Source organism: Schistosoma haematobium, chromosome 1, assembly GCF_000699445.3.
Source record: "Schistosoma haematobium chromosome 1, whole genome shotgun sequence".
NCBI lineage: Eukaryota > Metazoa > Platyhelminthes > Trematoda > Strigeidida > Schistosomatidae > Schistosoma > Schistosoma haematobium.
The window spans coordinates 81,085,541-81,107,711 of NC_067196.1; the positions used below are offsets into that span (position 1 = coordinate 81,085,541).

General features: G+C 36.1%; 1 protein-coding gene across 1 annotated transcript; it reads left to right on the forward strand.

The window, feature by feature from the left end:
* Positions 1-11,417, forward strand: MS3_00002246 (uncharacterized protein). The gene is made up of 9 exons (XM_051209821.1): positions 1-307; positions 347-461; positions 500-564; positions 614-690; positions 731-869; positions 3,228-3,307; positions 7,148-7,189; positions 8,505-8,615; positions 10,931-11,417. Exons 1-9 carry the CDS (start codon positions 35-37, stop codon positions 11,013-11,015), a joined length of 987 nt encoding a protein of 328 aa, XP_051075283.1. The 5' UTR covers positions 1-34; the 3' UTR covers positions 11,016-11,417.
* The last annotated feature ends 10,754 nt before the right edge of the window (positions 11,418-22,171 follow it).

Genomic DNA, 22,171 nt, shown 5'->3' on the forward strand with positions numbered 1-22,171 from the left:
TATCGTTCGACATTTTAAAATTCAAGGTCTTGGTATGAGCCGTCCATTTATAGAGAATAGTCAAAACAAGGAGAGTGATTTAGACAGAAGGGTAAGAGTTAAAGACGAAAACAAGAGACATATTCTATTAAAAAATGAAAACTCTATTAAAGAACGGGAAAAATTGGGATTTCCACCAAAGTATCCAACATTGACGACATTAGAAGATTCCACAAATATATCCAATCTTGCGTCAGCGTCTTCACTCAACCGACTTGAAGAGAGAAGGGGTATTGACAGACGGAAGCCTCAAAATATGTCTCCGGGGGTAGTTTGTAATGCTTATGCAAAAATGTTTTATTATAAGGACATTAGTGCATTCAGAGAAGGTTCGAACATGGCACCTCCGGAGACCTTGAATAAAGCATTACCAATGCATGATAAATTCATTAGTGACCAAGTAATTCGAGGAAGGTTTGCCGGTAAAATTGCGGTTTTTGACGTTCTGTAATCTCTTAAGCAAGCCTAAAAAGTGAGAACTATCAGTCCAAACAGCTCTTAAGGACTTCTATATTTCCACAACTTGTACGTTTTTCATAAGTCACGCTTTTTTATTCTTCAAAACATTTGGCAGGATATGCTAAATACCAGATGTTTAACTGGAGATGACAAAATTGCACAAAGTTACCTGTATACATCAAGTTATCAAGCGTAATTTCATTTTTAGTACATTGTATTACGTTCATATCAGAGCATATGGAAACCGATCGAGTTTTTATGGAAATACGTGCCGACGCTTATACTCGATAAAAAGTTCTGAGGCTGTTGCAGACACAATTAGAGGTCTTTTGGATAGCGACTCATATTACCCTGCTACCAAGTCATGGATAGTAAGTTCTTTTCATCTGTGGTACTTATCATTAGTGAAACGCATCCTATTATTTCGAATATGTAATCACATTCAAAAACCAACTAACTAAATCATCGCCTACGCCTTTAGAGATTGAGCGAATCAACCAACCATAAATGTGATTATTAGTGGTTGCGTTTAAATTTAGCCGCGATCAACTAATTTAGTGCTTAAGACTGTTTTCATGGTTCATTGACACTACAGTATGTCTTGAAATAATGTCTTTAGGCAAGCTTCATGAACATGTAATCAACAATAGGGCTTCAATGTTCATATTATGTCATTTGTAGACACCACAGAACAAGACTGTGTTAAGGCCGTGATATCATGTATTTTCTAATTTTTCTTGTAATGTATTGTTTTGAGCATCTTGAATGATGCTCATCATATTTGTCACTACAGGTCAGTTTTTTTAATGTATTCCATCAAAATCTTATGGTCGTTTTTACAGAGTACTGGGATAAGCTGAAAAACTATTGGTTACCGAAAATGATTAACATCTGCTTTGTCATGCTTCCAAATTCAGAGTTGCATTGAACATCATACTAATTGTTAAATGAGTTACTTCAGTACTCATTATCGTCACTTGAGTTGTGGTTTGTTTATATGGCTGGTATGACTGGTTTAGATTCTAAAGCTACAGTCATTTTTAGACTGATTTCTTAGTATTATAATTTAGAGGTCTGATCTCGACCATGAGTTCATACATGTACTGGGTTTTCCCCTAGTTTGTTGGCCAAGTTAATATGAAGGAAATTCCTATATTTTTGTACTCAAGTGTGGCATTATGATCGGATTCTTTGAAACAGTGTTTCCATTTGAACCGAAACATGTGCTTAGTCATTGTTAATCGATAACATACTCCACTTATTGATTTGAGGTTGTGTGTCAGATTTGTTCTCTCCTTTGGAAAGAGTAAGAACAAGAATGTGAGCGTGATGACATAAATTAATTTTATTTCGTTAGACTATCTATTGTCTCTGATAAAACTGTGACACTCCTGAACCCCAAATAGGCGTTGTTGGGTTTGGATTCGTACTTCAGATGTGGTAGGTTAAATAGTTAAACTGTTGAAGGTGCGATCAAAGCACAAGCATTCAAGTTTTGAAATTGTGAAAAATCATAACATATTCTGATAATTTCATCACATAAGAATAATTGCTCCAGCAATTTAAATGATTTCTACTGACACTGTTACAAAACAGCCCCTGTGAACAGTGTTGTCTACATTTTAAATAACTTCTAAAACTGATTACTTGTGCATGCAAAGTGAGTATGTTTTGCCACAGGAGCGAGAAAATAAAAACAATAGAGAAAGGTCCATTTCACATCCAAAATTTAAATTAAAAATAATACCTCAGTACACTTATATTCAAAAATTTACTTCGCATTAATTAATGGATAAAGTGAAATGGTTATAGTTCAAACTGATATCAAGCTGAGTAAACTCAACGTTAAATTATTTCCATAGTCTCACAGTTGACTTTTTCATAATGCTAATCTAAAATGCAACTCGTTTGTTTAAAGTCGTTTGACCATAATAAACCAAGCACTTACCGACTGATTTAATCTCATAATGTGTAGCTCTGAATATCTTTTATCTGTTTTACATAATATTTATTCATATATGATCAAGGGATATCATTAAATTTTTTTAACTCGGAATGATATTACAAAATGACAGTCGCAATTACCAAATCGATGATACTGCAATATGAACAAATATTGCCTCAGACAACTAATAGGTTTTCAGTATAGTATAGGCAAAGATGAATAGTGGCTGTTAGTGGAATCAAGGACGCGCGTTCAGTCCTATTTGGGACTCGCCAGCTGGGTGTACTGGCATCTCAGAGTTGGTGTTAACTCTGGGACTCGAACCCGGCACTGTTCGTTTCAAACTCCAGCGTGTTATCCGCTTAGCTACTAAGTCGTGATAGCCACCTGCTTGTACAATGGGGTGAAGTTACATTCACTTGGTATTGTTTACTTGTATCTTCTCATTGTTATTTAGGACTGCAATTGGCCAGTCTCATGTTGGCATATGTGAATTCTGTGTGGACTGCCTCGATATAGCCTTAAGTCACAAGCTTTATAAGAAAAGAGACTGATCAATTGCAGTCCTACATAACAATGGGAAGATACAAGTAAACAACACCAAGTGAATATTTTCAGTATATTGTCTAGCTGAAGAAGTAGATAGGTTGTTGAAATAAAATCTTTATTCAGATACTGCAAACCAATTCAAAATACAACGAATAGACTTTACGGTTTTATCGAAAAATACCAAACTATTTTTAGCCATTTCTCATAAATATTTATTTACCACCTGAACCTACAGCCGGAACTATTCAATCCAGTTCAATATGATCAAAAACAAGCAAGATATCTTCATATAAAAGAAGACCGACCATATGAATTGTAAGTAGGTTGTTACTTTCTGTTTTATACAATGGCCAAACAATCACCACATTTATGGCGTTTGTCCTACCTCAACTGTACATAAGCTACTTTACGAAGGTGGCCACCCCTAATGTTGGGCTGCGAGAGCTGAAAATGATGTCTAAGGTAGTAATAAAAGCTATGCAAGTAAATTCTCGGGCTTAGACTGTGTACATGATTATTACACACATCATCAACGAAAAAATTAATCAAAGAATTTGAAATACTGATAAGCTTATTTGCCTCTCCATCCTTAAGAATAAAAGCGGCCCAATGAAAGTGTAAAAGGTTCTTATAAACACAGACAACTGAATAGATTAGCAAATTACAAACTGAATAATAAGTAATACTACGAATTGAGTAATAGCAAAAAAAATAAATCACTTATAAATATAACAAAATGTTTAAATTACTTATGCCTGTTAAAACTGATGGAGGAGTGTAGGCCGCTCATCAACATTCTCCATCCAACCCTGTCCTTAACAATCTCTTCCAGTTGCTATTCATCCTTTTCATGTCTACTTCCAGTTATCGACACTGTGTGTTCTTCTGCCCTCCATTTTTATGTTTCCCTTCAGAATTCCGAGTTAGCGTTTCCATATGATGTAGTTTGAGGATTTCTCCAATACATGTTCAAACAACTTCCATCGTTCTTTCTTAATTTCCTCTTCAGCTGGTATATTGTCAGGTCATGTTGCTTTCCCACTCTTGATTTGTCTGATGGCCATCTTGATTTTTTCGACTGTTGATGGAGTGATATCTATAGAAAGGTCTGTAGGTTTTGCTTCGACATCCGGTAGATCCAATAGAAGTAGCCCATTCAATAATTCTTCAAAGTGTTAAACCCATCTGTTCCTCTGTCTTTCGATCTCAGTTATTGGCTTGCCTTCTTTTTCCATAACAGGTCTCTCTGGTTGACTATACTTTCCCTGCTAGACTCATAGTTATATCTTACAATTGTCCGGTATTTTCATTTGTCGCAGCTTTTTCCGCTGTCGTTGCTAGTTCGTTCACGTATTTCCGTTTGTCGGCTCAAATGCCCTTTTCACTAGCTTGTTTGCTTCTGTGTATTCCGCTTGTGCCTTGACTTCCTCTGTTTTTGTTCATCTGTTGTTAATTTCTGTCTTCTTGTTCTTCCTTTATTGAATCCTGTCCAGGGTTTCGATAGAGATCAATTCCTTATAATGATGCATACATATACATAAACACTCTTGATCATGAGGAAGCATTTGTCGGTGTGGATAGGAGGACATTATGGAAACTTCTTCAACACTATGGTATACCTGAGAAGATCGTCAACATCATCCAGAATTGATACGACGGGCTACAATGTAATGTTGTACATGGAGGACAGCTGACAGACGCATCCCAAGTGGGGACCGGAGTCAGACAAGGCTGCCTTCTCTCACCCTTCCTCTCTCTTCTGATGGTTGATTGGATTATGAAGGGCTCGACATCTGAGGGGAAGCATGGAATGCAACGAACAGCTCGGAATCAATTAGACGATTTGGACTTCGCAGATGACCTGGTCCTTCTATCTCATGCACATCAACGAATGCAGATGAAGACAACTAGTGTATCAGCAGCCTTTGCATCAGTAGTCTAAAATATAACAAAAGAAAAAGCACGATCCTCAAGTCCAACACAGAGAACATCAACCCAGTCACACTTGATAAAGAAGCTCGGAAAGAGGTGGAAACTTTCACGAACCTGAGAAGCATCATCGAGGAACAAGAAGGATCTGATGCAGATGTAAAATCGAGGATTGGCAAAACAAGGACAGCATTCCCACAACTGAACAACGTATAGAACTCAAAACAACTGCCAACCAATACCAAAGTGAGAATCTTCATTAAGAATGTCAAGAAAGTTCTTCTGTATGGAGCTAAAACGTGAAGAACTACCACAACTATCGTCAAACATGTACAAGTATTTATAGATAGTTTAGGAGTTGTGGAGATTATTAAGTTTTTGATTGAGATCTTGAACCAATTGATGTTAGATCATCACAATTGAAAACCTGGAAGCACTGGAGGAGGAGTCCCACAATAGGACGAAACGGCCGTCCAGTGCTTCCAGGTTTTCAGTTGTGATGATCTTACATCAATTGGTTCAAGATCTCAATCAAAAACTTTATAAATAGTTGTTTACACAAGATACTGAATGTCCCTTGACCGGATACCATCAGCAATAGCCTACTATGTGAGAGAACAAACCAATTTCTAGCTGAAGAGAATATTAGAAAACATGATGGAAGTGGATATGACATATACTGAAGAGGTCATCAAACTGCATCATATGACAAACGCTAACTCGGAATTCTGAAGGGAAACATAAAAATGGAGGGCAGAAGAACACACAGTGTCGATAACTGGAAGTAGACATGAAAAGGATGAATAGCAACTGGAAGAGATTGTTAAGGACAGGGTTGGATGGAGAATGTTGATGAGCGGCCTATACTCCTCCATCAGGGTTAACAGGCGTAAGCCAGTAAATATGTAAGATGTAACGGAAAAATATAATGTGTGATTTTACTACTCTACGATATATAACGATAACAGATTAGACTGACTACTCAGTCGGCACACTAGGAATTAAGTGAATTACGTCATACATCGGTACACGATTTTTGACCTTAGATTTGAACCAAACAATAAATCAGAAAATGAAGCATTAAGCACAATAGAAATAGTCTACACACAATCGAACTCAAAACAGAAATCAATAACAGAATGACGTCCACAACATTAACAGTATTTCAACATTAAGCAAAGCTTAATATCTAATTTCATTTGTTGAATGAACAGTTACAGTTCATATCACACAACATAATACCATTTCTTTCAGTGCTGCAGTTAGAGGTGTTTAGTGTTTCGTTTAGTCTCTGTGTAGATATGCATTATCATATCTTAAAAACTGTCTTAAAGACATGTAAACGTGTTTTGTGTTCCTGATCCTAACGAAATTCGTGTTTTCATGAAGTTCATCAGCATACTAAGGTAAAATCATATTTGATTGAGATCATGAACCGATTGATGTTAGACCCCTATTGAAAACATGGAAGCACTGGACGGCCGTTCTGTCCTATTGCAGGACTACTCAGCAGTGCGCATCCACGGAATTCGAACCCAGGGCCTTCAGTCTCGCATGCGAACGCTTAACATACTGAACCGTCCAGTGCTTCCAGGTTTCCAGCGAAGGTCTAACATCAATCGGTTCATGATCTCAATCAAAAACTTAATAATATCCACAACTTCTATACTGAAAATCGTGTTTATAAATCTCCATAAAATGAGTTAAAACAATACTAGCTACTGATCAACTTATACAAATCATCGCACTCTATTATTAAAGAAACCCAACAACATATTGAATAATTCCAGGTCGAACAATTTGTTTTACAGGGTTCAGATCACAATCTAACAGTATAAATTGTATAATGTTGCTTTAATTAACTAAACGATTTCTAATGAGTCTAATGATAGTTTTAGTTCTGACTACCTTAAAAACAAACTTTTGAGATCATGACAGAAAGTTGTGATTTGTGAAATGAATCAAATCATCCTCGGTAATAACATCACAGTTAAGATAGTAATATAGTGAAAGTTATTTTGAAGTGGAAAGTTTTGATTATTTGAATAATTAAAGGTACAATATGCTCTCTGTAAGAAGTTAAATTTATTGAACTCCTTTATTTTGATTAACATCTCTTGAATAATACCAACCAGGTAATAGGAATAAACTTTAAATGCCTTGTCATAATACTTTTTAATTTCATGCATTTGATATTTTACTCATGTTCATTTTCTTACATCACAGTTGTTCTTATAATTCACGAATTAATCAAATTCCTGGTTACAGGTAAGTCGATTATAAATAATTTCCATATGAATTTTGTAGAGATTGTTGAATAGATTGTTAATCGATACTACCGAGTGATGTCTGCTCATGAGACTGTGTGATTGATACAAGCCACTGAATGATTAAATATCCAGAACAAACCATTAAGCAGGTGAATAGGTTTTTGAATTAATGAATCAATTAAAGCTAGACCACGTTAGAAAACCTGGAAGCACTGGATGGCCGTCTCGTCCTAGTATGGGACTTTTCATCAGTGAAAGGGCATTGTCCATGTGACATAAGAAAGGTTAAGGTGTAAACAAAGAACTTACAAATTATCATGAGAGCATCAGGATCAAAGTAAACTAAAGTATCAAACGTATCGCTTCTGAATGCAAAGAGCAGGCTTGAAGCAATGAATTGCTAAAGAGTTAGCTATGCATAGGCTTCCCTTACAACTATTTCATTTCGATTTATGAATAATTCTGAGGTAATTTTCTAGTAAAGGTAAGTGGCCAAAACTGAATAGACGTTCAGCAATCGAACAGTCCACCTGATTTATACCCACTTTTTGATGATCGTGGCGGATAGTGTTTTGATAAAAGTTTGGAAACAGGATGCTTGTCCAGTTAGCATGAAATGCTCTACATGAGAATGTAAACAGGTTCTACACATTGAAATGATCCAACGCGTCAATTTATCCTTAGCACATCCTTGGATCAGGCATGTACTATAAAATACAAGTCGTAGCTCGGGTGAGTTAAAATTTTCCTTAAGGATTTCCAAAAATTGTCTATTCAGATCTCTGCAGCCATATCCCCTTAGAATTCAGTGTACATGAACAAAGTCTTCCCTGACAAGAAAATTTTCTTTACAGAAGCGTTCTCATTTTTCTTAATCATACCACATAATCAACTTTATTTCACATTAAAGAACTACATTACAAATGACAGTTGATGATTAAGAACATGGACTGATTGTTAGTATCTAAGGCATGTATTGTATATAATGGAACCAGTGGGTGATTGACGTTGATGATATTATATTTTTTTAACTTCAGTGAATCCCGTATCATATACTGAATTTTCCTTTGATTGTGAAATATACTATTATCATTACTACGTATTTATCTGCTCTGAAAAAATAATGAGTTTCATGTTTACGCTAGAATAAATATTTTTAAGCTAGATGCCCCTAATAATTGACTGAATTAAGTGTTATTGTTACGGAATTTGTATACCTATGTGAGAGAAACATAATTCATTCATGTATAATTATGTTTACTAGCCTACTTCTTTTTTTATTATTCTGTTCACCCATGACCTCACCATTATAGTGGATCGCTTTGTACGGGCGAAAAGCGTATTGATTTAGATAACCCGTACCACAAATACAAATCATTGAATTTAGTCCGTCAAGATATTCCTCATGAATATGTATTTGATCTGTAAGTAGCTTAGAAATCATGTTTTTCAAGCACCGTTTAATTTAAAACTCTTTTTTTGTTGTGAATTGATTATATGATCTGGGTTTATCAATCGATACACATTTAAGTATAATTATTGTATCACAACGGTATAACACAGTAAATAACTGGCCAGAAGACTAAAATTGGAATTAATTTCCATTGATACATGGTTTTCAGTATTTTTAAAGGTAGTTTTTCAAATAAAAAAAGACTAACCACAAGGTCATTGTTGAAAAACAGTCTGGATAAAAATTAAATAATTCTCGATATATATTTGTCTTACCAGTCAGTTAAGTACAACTAATTGTAGTATTCATAATATTCTAGGTGCTCTCGCCCAACACGTTATTGGAACTTGAGTCAAACATTTAAGTAAAAACAATCTACAATTATAAAACTAATCAATCTAAGTTATTTCTACCGTGTAATTTATGATGGTTTGAATTTTTAAATCAGGTTGTATAAATGGTTACTTACTTTATTCGCATGTGATCACATTCTGGTAACTGATGTTGTCTACACATTAAACGGACAAATTAATGTAGATATAATATATTTCATAACCAGACAACAGTTTAATTTAATCTTTATCGTTTTCGTAGTGACAATTATATTCACTTCCTATTTTTGTTATTAACGGATGTCTTATATTTACAAGGATTTGTACTATCTCGTTTCTGATGTTCAAGACTTAATTTTGACCAACTCTTGTTGATATCCTGAGTAGATTTCCCCATATCGCCTATTTGTCACGGATTTGAGTATATTTGAATTGTGACTAGTATTGGGATTCGGGACGCACGTTTCATTCTATCTGTTTCACCAATTGACTGTACCTAAATATTCACGTTAACTACCACAATAAGATACTCAATCAATAATTATTGCTTCACTGGTTGAAATCATGTGTCAACTGAAGCTAGACCACCATGGAAAACCTGGAAGAACCGGACGGCCGTTTCGTGATAGTATGGGACTCCTCAGCAGCGCGTACCTAAGATCCCGCCCCCGCGAGGTTCGAACCCAGGACCTATCAGTCTCGCGCCAGGCTCTTAACCAATTAGACCACTGAGCTAGCCGGCATCTAACGGTGTTAATGTCTCACTTCAACCAATCCATGAAGTTGCGCCGCCGTACATCGTTGTCTTCAGTGAGTTCCTATCTCACAACAGACGTGGTTGAACTCCACTGGTAACGACGTCTCACTAGAACTAGAAGTTAGACATTAACACCGTTGGATGCCGGCTCAGTGGTCTAGTTGGTTAAGCGCCTGGCGCGAGACTGATAGGTCCTGGGTCCGAATTTTGCAGGGGGTGGGGTCGTGTATGCGCGCCGCTGAGGAGGCTCATACTAGGACGAAACGGCCGTCCGGTGCTTCCAGGTTTTCCATGGTGGTCTAGCTTCAATTGACTCATGAATTCAGCCAGTAAAATTTCTAAAAATCTCCACAAAACCCGTTCTGATAATAATTATCGCTTCAAAAGCTAACATATGATCCTATAAGCCATCAAATACTAATCGCTACTAACTTGTACATGGTATTTTACAATGTTGATAGGTTTATTAAAAATCTTTCGGAATAGTAATTAAGCACTTTGCGTCATATCATCTGCAAAGGTATTATTGTAGAACGTTTATTACTTGTTAATAAAATTAAGGGCCACTGATGATCAAAAAGTTTGTTTGAATGTTCATTTTCTTGAAAATGGTGAACTATTAACATGAAAACTAACCTCTATATAATTTTAAGTAAAGTCAATTGCCAGCTTTTTTGATGACGTTTCTTTTCCTTAAGGCAAACAAAATATAAAGTTCAGGTTATATAATACGTTATAGGTTACATGCGTTATTATGTGTAGTGTTTTCTGGATAACCGAAGGTAAAAATCTAGGATAAATCAATAATCTGATGCCCCGTAGTTTCCTAAAAGTTTTCTGTTTTCTTGTGAAGAAATTATCCTTAAGGAATAAATAATACTACTCTAGAAATGGAAAATATTATTCGTAATCAGGAGTTTATAACGTTGATAAATGCATGTAATTCATATATTTGTGATGAAGTGATACCACATGAGACACATACTCCAATATTTAATATACTAGATGAGTAGTCATGCTGTAACATGATAAAAAAATCGGCCATCGTTCAGAACTATACAATACGACATATGTCGTTACCAAGAAACTAATAAGAAAGACTCATTTGTTATACTACGACAACATAAAGCCCGGAAAACTTTAGTTTTCATCATCCATACATTTAAATGACCTTTTTCTTAAATATTTTGTTTCTAGCAACTTAAATTTGCCAGGATATAGTGGTTATCAAAAGAAGGAAATGAGAAGCCATGATTTAGCATCATTAGTATCAGTCTGTTGAAAAAAAATATTTATCAAGAAATTTTGTTTAAATAAGTACAAATGTACAAAACTCATAATTTATAGAAGATAAATGATGTAATAATTTAAACAACTTGTTAATTTTATTTAACTACTATGCAACCTTCTATATAGAAACCTCTAACCTTTGTATTTACTATAAAAAGCACTTTTCAGAATAATAGGAAACTACTCAACAATATCACCTTATTAAATATGGTTCAAGAATAGTGCAAACATTAGAAAGATATTCTTTGCTTACCAATAAAATGTTTTTGAGCTTTTTCTTAACATGCAAGCTTTTATTATGTAAACCTAGAAAATAGTTTGGTATGATTAGTTTTGATTTATATTGAAAAAGTTTTCTTAGTTCTTAAAATACATCATGAGTATAGTTTATTAACTCGGGTGTAACAGCAACATTTTTTGCATTTTTCGTTATATTATTAACTTTGTCTACTACATAATCGTGAAACTTTAAGCTATGACTTTCAATGATAGTGACGTGTGGACAAGATAGACTAGAATTTTTCACGAGAAATGTTTCACCCATCACTGTTCCTAAGTGCCTGTCATATGAAGGTGGGATATATGAGATGGTGATAGTTATCAAGCGGCAGAGAACTCTGTTTTTAGGGTTGGGACTAAGTGTTCAACATTTCAAAACAAACTGTTAGAAGGAAAATGATGTTAGGGGGATTGTACAGGCGATACGTGCAACTAATTGGTATGTCCATACGACTTTTTTCGATGATGAAAACTTTTGAGATCAGTTAAATCTACGTAATGATAAAGGTATATTTAGGTACATGTAGGACTTAATCTGTCCTATGGCTGTTCTACCAGAACTGTAAACGCTATATTGACGACCCTAGAATCAATGTGAAAGCTACAGTCAGAACAAGTATAATTTAGCTTTAAACTTTATCTGTTTCTAAACATAAAAATAACAATTTGATTAGTACAATAGTTAAGGGAATTCTAATCATTAAGTGGAACGCATAAACATACCGATTATTATTGCGTGTTTTATCGAAGTGAATGAAAAACGAGTTGCAACCACACGAATATAATCGGATAATAATGTCCTTCAACTGACAGGTCAAATGCAATAGGGATAATCTACAGACGCATCAGATCAGATTGACATGGTTGGAGCTTAAGCAACGATTTGATTCGTTAGTTATGAACATAACTAACAGTACATGCAAATCAAAAACACCTGCTCTTCAGTTTTACGAATGTTCAGAAGACAGTATGAACCGTGGTTTGTTTGTGAGTTTTGCAAATACCGTTTTAGTGCATAGACTAGATAACAAAGAGGAAGACACCATTGAAGAAGTACTTACTTTTTGTTGCGAGTCCTTCAAATATGTTTCTCCTAATTTTTGGTCGCCCAAGGGAGGTTTTTAGAATCAGTAGGATAATACTGAAGCCTAGACGAATGACCATTCGAGCTAAATATCTTTCTGCCATAGAAGATTCAAAAAAGAACTTTGAATAATTGTGAAAGGTGGGAGTCAATAAAGGACTAAATGGGATGAAGAAATGAAATATACTGTAGGGCCGATGAAATGTCACTGAGCCCTAACCAAATCATTCGGCAGTTGGGTCACGGAATATCGAACATATCATCGATCCCTGTCAATATCAAGGACAACCGACGCGCATCAGTTCATCGTAAGCCGTAAACTGGCCCATGCGCTGGTTATCTCACTATCTTCTCTGTACTCATTCCTACTAACATGTTTTCATAATAAAGTCCTTTGTGTTATACGGTCTTCGAAGCAGACATAGTACTTTAATACATCGAAGGGGTAATCCATGCTAGATGCTGATCGCGGGGTGTGACCTCAAAGTTAGCTGGTTCGTCATTCTATTCCCGTCTAACTCGAGTAGACCTCCAATCATTTTACACAGATAATCTACGTTGGTGATCTACAATACTTTCTTATCAGTGAGATTTTTTTGCCAGATGAGGTTTGTAGTGGCATTGGACCATAACTACACAATCCTCAAAGCTGAATACGAGATTACTCGGAAAATAGATATTCAATATTTAACGCGGAAAAATACCTAACGATGGAGAAGGCGCGAATAATGACTGAATGAATTGGAGTTGATCGAATGACATGGCTCGGCTATGCACGCGTGGTCCCTGCTGAATATTACCTTATATCTTTTATTCATATTAAATATATTGTTCTTTCTCTAGCCTAAGCTTGTTCTTCATCATGTATTGGTAGTTGTTACGATACAGTGAGTTGGTGTAGACGATGATGTGACTTCCACGTAAGATCTTATAGATTAGGTAGTTATATCATGACAAATCTACAATTTTAGGACTAGTTCTATTATTAAAGCAGTACTAATAACGAAGTAGACGATAATTCAACATTGGTAAGCTCAACTAAAGAAACGCAACCTATTATTATTCCTCATTTTCACTTTAACATTCCCGATCGTTTTTACTTATGTTAACGCAAATTCTATTAATCCTCTGATTAATGCTCACGTGTATTATCGTATTGTAATATTGATTAATACTCATAACTTACTAGCTCAACGTTTTAGCTTGCGCTGAAAACACACATAGAGGTTAGTACATAATATGGAATTCCCTTTTGTGTAATCCAAGTGCTGTGTGTTACTTTGATGATCGTATAAAACAGACGTGACATCGTAGAACTATGGTCTACTATAATATTAGTACTGCCATTCGATCAACTCCAATTCATTCAGTCATTATTCGCGCCTTCTCCATCGTTAGGTATTTTTCCGCGTTAAATATTGAATATCTATTTTCCGAGTAATCTCGTATTCAGCTTTGAGGATTGTGTAGTTATGGTCCAATGCCACTACACTACTCTCCCACCAGAATCAACGTGGTGTTGGTTCGATACCAAATTGGATGAGATTAACGCGGGCCGGAGGTTACCAAGAATAGTAAGAATCCTCCGGGTATTGATAAGCTGAAGGATAAATCAGAAAGAAGGCGGCAGCATCTGGTCGAGAAATACATGTAATAATTTTAAAATATCTGCCTTCATGCTTAACACGCTTGAAATGAAAATTTTGGTGAAGATTATTTGAGCTATAAAAAATGGGATTACAATAACAATAATAAAACGATGCGTGTTAATAACCGTTGGTTAATAACTTAACGTATAGGTAGTAAGTATTTTGTGTTTAGAAATATTAAAGTAATGAATATTGTAGAAATGTTAATATTGGTATTAGTTTTGGTTTAAATTATGAAATCAAATAACGATTATGCCGGTAAGTTGTCCATATGAGTTGAATTCCAATTGCATCTGTATTAGTAGGCTAACTGAAAGAGCAAAAGTATTACCGTGAAGAATTCCGACTAGTGTTCCTGTTAGTTTGATACTACACATTTAGTTATGGGGAGATTTTCTCAACCTCATTTCTACTTGACCGTGATAGCATTTAGTAATACTACTAATACACATGAATGGTTATCAAAATAAAATTTAAATACATGAGTGATAATTATATGGATTTTGGAAAGATAGCTAGGAAAAATCGTTAAACATGAGTGTGTTCGTAAGAGACATGCTCTAGACTCAATATTCTTATCTGCGATAGACTATTTATTTATATTTATACTTGCCGGCTGATGAGCATACAAGTTAGTTGCAAGTATGCAGTTTATCATAAGGCGGAACACGATTTAACTGAGATATAGTGGTTATAAGTTATTGAAATCAGTTAAGCCTATGTGTCATATTACTAAGTGATGTGGTGTTGCAAGATGGACTTGGCTAAATAAGTTTTTACAAGATGATTAATAGTAAGTGATCACAATTGATTGATCACTGGGTGGTGATCAATGTCATGCTTGTCTAGTCCTTATTAGTGCAGATCGAATGCTATCGATCATGTTGCAATGTGGCCAACAGTCTATGTGACTCGACACTGCGGGCACTATGTATTGAGATTTAGATGGTGGTTGGAGGTAGTCAACAGGAAACCCTGGACCCGGGTTTCGTGCTACTTGGCACTCGTCAGTTCCCTCGAGATTACAGGTACACCTTGCTGACGAGTGCCAAGTAGCACGAAACCCGGGTCCAGGGTTTCCTGTTGACTACCTCCAACCACCATCTAAATAGTAAGTGATGCTCATGTGATTATCAGGGAGAACATAAGTTGTAACCAAGGGGAGTACACTCCCAACTTATGTCTATGATAATGGCTTGAACCTTAGTCAGTGTTGGGGTAAATTCGACATTGATGTTTTCAGTTTGCAGGAGATTTGCTTGACTGCTTATACTGATTATTTGCAAGCATCATTGTGTCGCTAAACCTCCAATTAGACTGACAAGGTGTTGAGATATTTACTGAATGAGCAACTGATAGAGAAACATACTGTAATCATCTGTAGTGAATGAAGATAAAAGAAAAACAACACTAGTGATAATTGTAAGTCAGTTTGCTGACCGATTTTGTCAATAGTTTCATTAATTTTATCAATCATATTGCGTGATTGTCAAGTCATGACAATGCTTTATGACGATATCCTGAAACTATTAAATTTAACTAGTTATAGTGTTGATTGAGGATTAGTCAGTGGAAAAATAGGTATTGTTGCTTTAGGTGATTCGAAATTATCAGAAATTTATAGCGTTAAAGAATCCGAGACGCCTAATTTAATTATGAATTTCAATTCAAAAATATTCGTTTAGTGTTAATTCTAGTAGGCTACGGAGTCTTGATTTTAAACGTTTGTTTAGCCAACAGCTACCTGAGGATTTAGTTATTTTACTAGTGCAGTTGATAGTGCCTAAATTTTTAATATTATTATCTAAAGTATGTTCGCATTTTAGGCTGCTAATATGATAAATCAATCCATTAACCCAAATACGATTAGCAACAACGACTATGATGGGTTTGTTGATAAATGTTAAAGGCAATTCAGATGATTTCTAAATTTAGAAGACATGAAGATATAGTGTAACGTATGTACGGGCCAGGTTAACATGCAGGTTGTTGACGTATATGACAATTTAAAAATAATGAACATGACCAGAAAAATAATTTTAAAGTGAAGACTTCTTGTGAAACTTCAGGCAGGAATATGACGCTTTATATAACTGCCCGAAGTTTCACAAGAAGTCTTCACTTTAAAATTATTTTTCTGGTCATGTTCATTATTTTTAAATTGTCATATACGTCAACAACCTGTATGTTAACCTGGCCCGTACATACGTTACACGTCATTATGGGAGTGTATTGATCTGGACAGATTACACAAGTGGAAGGCGGGACCGCTGCCATATGTCCGCCTCCATGATGTGTAAACGACAGGTCTGTGTTAGTGATTCTTTTCCTTGACGATATTCAACATTGTGCAATAATCAGTGATCTGTTGTCAAATGTGTAAACGATTTACTCTACTGGTCGGTCTGGCTAGAACTAAACGAAGTTTCACTGAATTACTTATTTACGCCTGCTACCTCCCACGAAGGAACACAGGCCACCCAGAGGGATCCTCCCATGAACTCTGACTTGGACAGTCTTTTCCAGTTGTTTCCAGCTGCTGTTCGTTCTCTTGATATCTGCTGTCGATTCGCGACACAATATTTTCACTGGTATGTAGAATTATATTTTAGCTCGGTATTAGTACCTATATCTTTGTTACCATAATGATAAACCTAATCACAAAACTATAGACATGTCATGGTGTGGCTACCTGATCTGTAAGATTTTACGTAAAAGTCACATCACTGTCTATGCTGAGTTATCCGATCATGAACGTCAGTAATTTGATTTTTGTTACCTCTGAGGAACACATTTGGGCTGAAAGAAGAATAATATATTTGATATGAATAGGGACGAGTTACACAAAATGACCATGCCTGCAGGGCTGAGCCATGCCATACTGTGATAATTAGAAGTAATTGAATTATTATACGAGCTAGGAATCCTCGAAATAGCGCGATTCAGGCCAGGAAGAACTAGGAGAGAACGAATGAACGTATTGTACTTGGAATTCGAAATTAGGCTCACAACAAATACAAAGAAGACATGAGTTCATACAAACACCACACGTACCGATCAGTCGTTCCCGTGTTCACCATTCCTAACCTTCTCTAAGCGTTACGTGTTCAATGTAAATCCTCGCACTAAATTTATTCTCGGCTTCAAAAATCATGTGGCTTGGAACCAGTATTACTACTAGTCTTCCTGTTTTCCCTTTCCCGTAATGATTTCAAACTAGCGATTGCCTCGTAATGCAGTTTGATTTTTTTAATGTACGTCCTATCCACCTCCAACATGTTTTCGCAACTTTCTCTTCACCTAGAAGTTGGTTTGCTATCCGCTATAGTAGCTCCGTCTGTAGCTCTCCTGGAGTTACCACTGGATCGAAGTGCGAGTTAAGGTTAGTGGTTCAGCATGGAGTGATCACCCACATCCTTTAGAAAGCAAACTTTTTCAAAAATGTCTCAAACTTTCACTGACGCTACAAAATGGTCACCTTTACAACATCGTTCAGCTCTATCGCATCCAAATATCATAATTTCGTAGTTATCATCAAAACTGATTGTGAAAAAACACGTAACGTCGTTTCATAAGCAGGTACTCGTGGTTATTATAGTATAAATAAGCCAATATACCCTTGGAAACCACAGTCTATTCATACATATAGTCTCCGATGTTCTATTGAAGCAACTAACAAATTATCACTCACCAAATCACCTTTCGAGTTAAGTGATGCTGAGATCACTGAAAACTGAATTTTACGGAGAAAATACTTCCTCGATGGATGTAAGAGAAATATGTGAATTCATTGGGGATCCTTTTCGATAGTAGGGTATATGTAACTACAGTTATTTATCCCATTATCGTTTGATTTTCTTAATATCCGGTTGCTACTAATCTTGTCATATATAGATATTATCGATATACGAAGGACTATAAAAATCAATGACGATACCACTGGATTTTAACAACATATGAAGAAGTAAGCAGAATATTTTAACGCCATTTAAATAAGGGGGATGTTCATCATTGTATGTTTATACTTAGCACTTAGCAAAGCATGAATAAATAGATTCTGAGTAATGCCAAGCTCCTCGTCATTAAGCCACACCGTAACCCTTGAGTAACAATCAGTCAAAACATGATGATTAACAAAAACTGATGAACGGTAGTTACCAGAACTATCAGGAACGTCGAGTTGCCAGCGGAGGTGACACATTAATGTCATCGAAACTTTTTGGTTGAATGAGTATCCTGTTTCGAATTTTTTTATTGACAAACTTAAATTCACATGCTAGAAATTCAGACAGTGTACTTTCCAACAAACCTGGCTAAATGCACAAACTGAACAAAATTTATTGGGAAGACTATTCTTCGTTAATATGTTAGCATCTGAAAATGATGGGAATTTTTAAACACTTATAATCAGTATATACTTGTTTAGCGCCCATGATATTTCGGTGAAAAACAGGACTGAGTTATTTGAAAATGGCTTGAGTAGTACTGTTGGTTAAGTGACATGTCATTAAGCCCTAGCTAAATTATCCGGCAGCCGGGTCACTGAATACGAATAGTTTGACGATCCATGTCAAGGTCACGGATAACCAGCACGCATCACGGAATTGCTTGATATGGACTGACCCACACAGCAGTTGTCACACTCTGTTTCCTGTACCTACTTTTACCAATATATTACTGTAATGACGCCGTTCGTGTTATACGGTCATCAGAGCAGGCATAGTAAACGGATACGACGAAAAGATACTTCACGTTAGATACTAACCGTGAGGTGTGACTTCGACGTTAGCTAATTGGTCTTACTCCAGTGGGTCCCTAGTCATCCGAAGCAGATCGTCTACGTTGGTGTACAAAAGTACTATCAGAATTACAGTGGTTGTTTGTCATCAAGTTATTAATATAGATTTCGTGAACTATAATTGTTTGATGATATCAATTTCAGCACTGCGACTTTCACTGTTTTCATGTAAAGTGGTTTGTTTCCGAAAAAATAAATTTGTCAATCACAGTTATTGATGGCCGTGAGCTTTCAGATGAAGTTTCAAATTATGTAGTCCTTTGAATTTCCAGGAATAACATGGACCTCCAATACATTTTATTTCCGAATGAAATTATATTTGGTTCTAGTGAAACCAAAGATATTCAAAGTTTGGCAACTTTACACGTCAAATCTTTTCAATTGAAGAATACCAATCCAGTCAAATCAGAAGTCAGGAATGGAGAGATCCAAACATTAATTTGGAGGACTAACGGTATGTAGAAAATCGCTTGATGTTAGCAGATTACAGTTGCATATGATTTGTAGCACAGCGCACCTACTCATGATCTGGTGATATTGTATAGTTAATCTTGGTTATTTGGTATCTGTTCGTTAGAAAAGACTTGATCCATTGCAATGGGGGGCTTATAATTCCAACTGACTCAAGTCTGTTGATTAGAAGATTAGGAGGTACTGTATTAAAGGCTTTCTTGATAGCGAAATATAGTATAACTAATTTCTTCTTGTCACGTATGCGAGTAACCTCGTTAAAGAAGTCTATCAGACATGTACTGCACGACCTTGTTCTAATGAAGCCATGTTGTGACGGGTCTATTAGATCTTCCTTAAGTAGGTGATCAGATAGTTGATTTTGTATCACTTTTTCCATTATGCGTGATATAACTGGATTTATAAGTCTGGAGTTTCCGACCGGGTTTCTCTGTCCTGATTTGTGTTTAAGGAGAACATACGTTACCTTCCAGGTTTCCAGATATGTACCTGTCTCTAAAGATAATGTGTATATGTTGAGTAAAAGCGGCTGTATGTCCGGTCCTGACATTTTATAAAGGATTGAAGGTATGTCATCGGCACCAGAACTCGCAGTTGGTTTAAGTGTTTTAATGGCGGTATGTATACTCGTAATGTCAGTGTTTATGGTACTACGATAATTTTTGCTGATGCACCTTATGTTCATATCTAGGGCATGAGATATATTCTCATTGTGGGTAAACCATTCACCTAATGGTTCACATATGACGGTTTGGCCTAGCGCCTTCATTTATGGTGTGTCCAGTGAAACCAGTGAGGTCAGCATCAGATATCAGACGTTATGGTGATGGCATCCTCATCTGAACATTCCACTATAAGGTTCTACGATAAATTCATTTCTGCAGGCACTTAGAGGGATTACTCTGCGGCGGATCGAATACATCGACACCGAAAAATGTGACAAATTTATTACACAAGGTGTAGCGGTAATGAATATATATTTACAATTATAAGGCCAAACAAAATATATTGGGCGTTTCTTATATTTTTAGTAGCAAACGTGTCCGAGTTTTTGGTTGCGTAATACACAATTATAGGGAGTAGTCGATAGTTCCAAGTATGATAGATATAGTCCAAGGTAATTTGTATCCAAAATAATCGCATAATGAGAATATCACTGTGATTTGTAAACGTGGATGGCAAATATATCAGAGTTCTGCCAACTCAGCAGCTGATAAGTGAGCACGAGAAGTGTGCGCATCAGTGTTTTTATGGATAATGATCAGTGTTACGCAAACGAAAAACAAGACGGCAAAACAACGCTCAACGTGATGCTCTCACATTCGCTAAGCCTATGCACGTTACCAAGAAATCGGAAGATGGCTCGCGTTACACCAGTTTATAAGGGATGTCGACTCAGAAAACATTCAAGCTACAGGCGGGTAGCACTTCTCTCTATACTTTCCAAAGTTATGGAGTCACTAGTACGCGATGATCTACGTGACTACTTACTACTCATAAACTTCTTTCAACCCAACAACACGGTTACAGAAAAGGACACTCTTGCATAACCAACCTTCAGACCACAGTTGACATATGAACAACCATCCTTCATATCAGGGGGACGTTTTACACCATATGTCTTGACTTCTCAAAGGGTTTCGATAGGGTTAACCATATATACTTTATCAGTAAGCTCAAATCGCCTTTAATTGGTTGGCTCACATCATATCTAAAAAATTGACATTTTAATGTTAGGGTTAGCGGCACTTATTCTCAAGCTATGGAATGTCCTAATGGAATCCCCAAGGGTTAGCACTAGGACCTGTTCTTTTCTTCATTTATGCGAACGATGCTTCACAGAAGGTATCGTTGGACATTACTTTTTGCTGATGTGAGACTTTGGAGAGATGTACGCAACCAAGGGGATAAACTGGCACCTCGGGAGGATCTGAATCGACTTCACAGTTGAGCAGACGACTACGGACTTACCTTCAACACTTCAGAGTGTAAAGTGTTCTATCTGAGACATGTCGCAAGCTACAGATACAACTTAAGTTACTCACTTCTAGAAATATATTTGGTTGAGATATGGGAGTGGTGGTACCCTATCATCTAAATTCTTGCGCTGAGACAAAAATGCCTTTCGAGCAAACCCTGTACTAGTAACAATGAAGTTCATTTTCGGTCAGTACATGGGCTGCATTATATCGCTACGCCTTTTAAATTTAAAAATCCTCTGAATCTCCTTTAACACTTTTCAATAAACCCATCATAGTAGTTATTGCTACACGTATTTGGGTTTATGAATTGGTCTCTCATATTAGTTGCCTAAAAAGACGAGCATAGTTTAGATAATAAAGTCATCGAGTCTGGTTACTATTATGCTGCACTAGTGTAATAACTAAAGTATCAGGCAGTTGTTCGTCAAATAAACATTAAAATTAACACTATAAACGAATATTTTTGAATCGCAGTTTATAATATAGTGAAACAGCTCAGATTTGTTAACACTACAAAATTATACTATTTGAGAAACAACTAAAACAACAATACCTATTTTCCACTGGTTAATCCTCAATCAACACTATAAGTAGCTAAATATAATGGTTTGAGGATATCGTCATAAAGGTTGTCATGACTTGACAGATGCGTAATATGATTGATAAAGTTGGCGAAACTATTAACAAAATTATCAATAAATAGTGTTTATTTCTCGTTAACTTCATCCACTACAGATGATTTCAGTATGCTTCTCTATCGGTTGCTCATCCAGTAAGTATGCTAAAACCTTGTCGGTCTAACTGGAGGTTTAGCGACACAATCATGCATGCGAATCATCAGTAAAAGCAGTCGAGCAAATCTCCTGCAAACTAAAAATATCACTG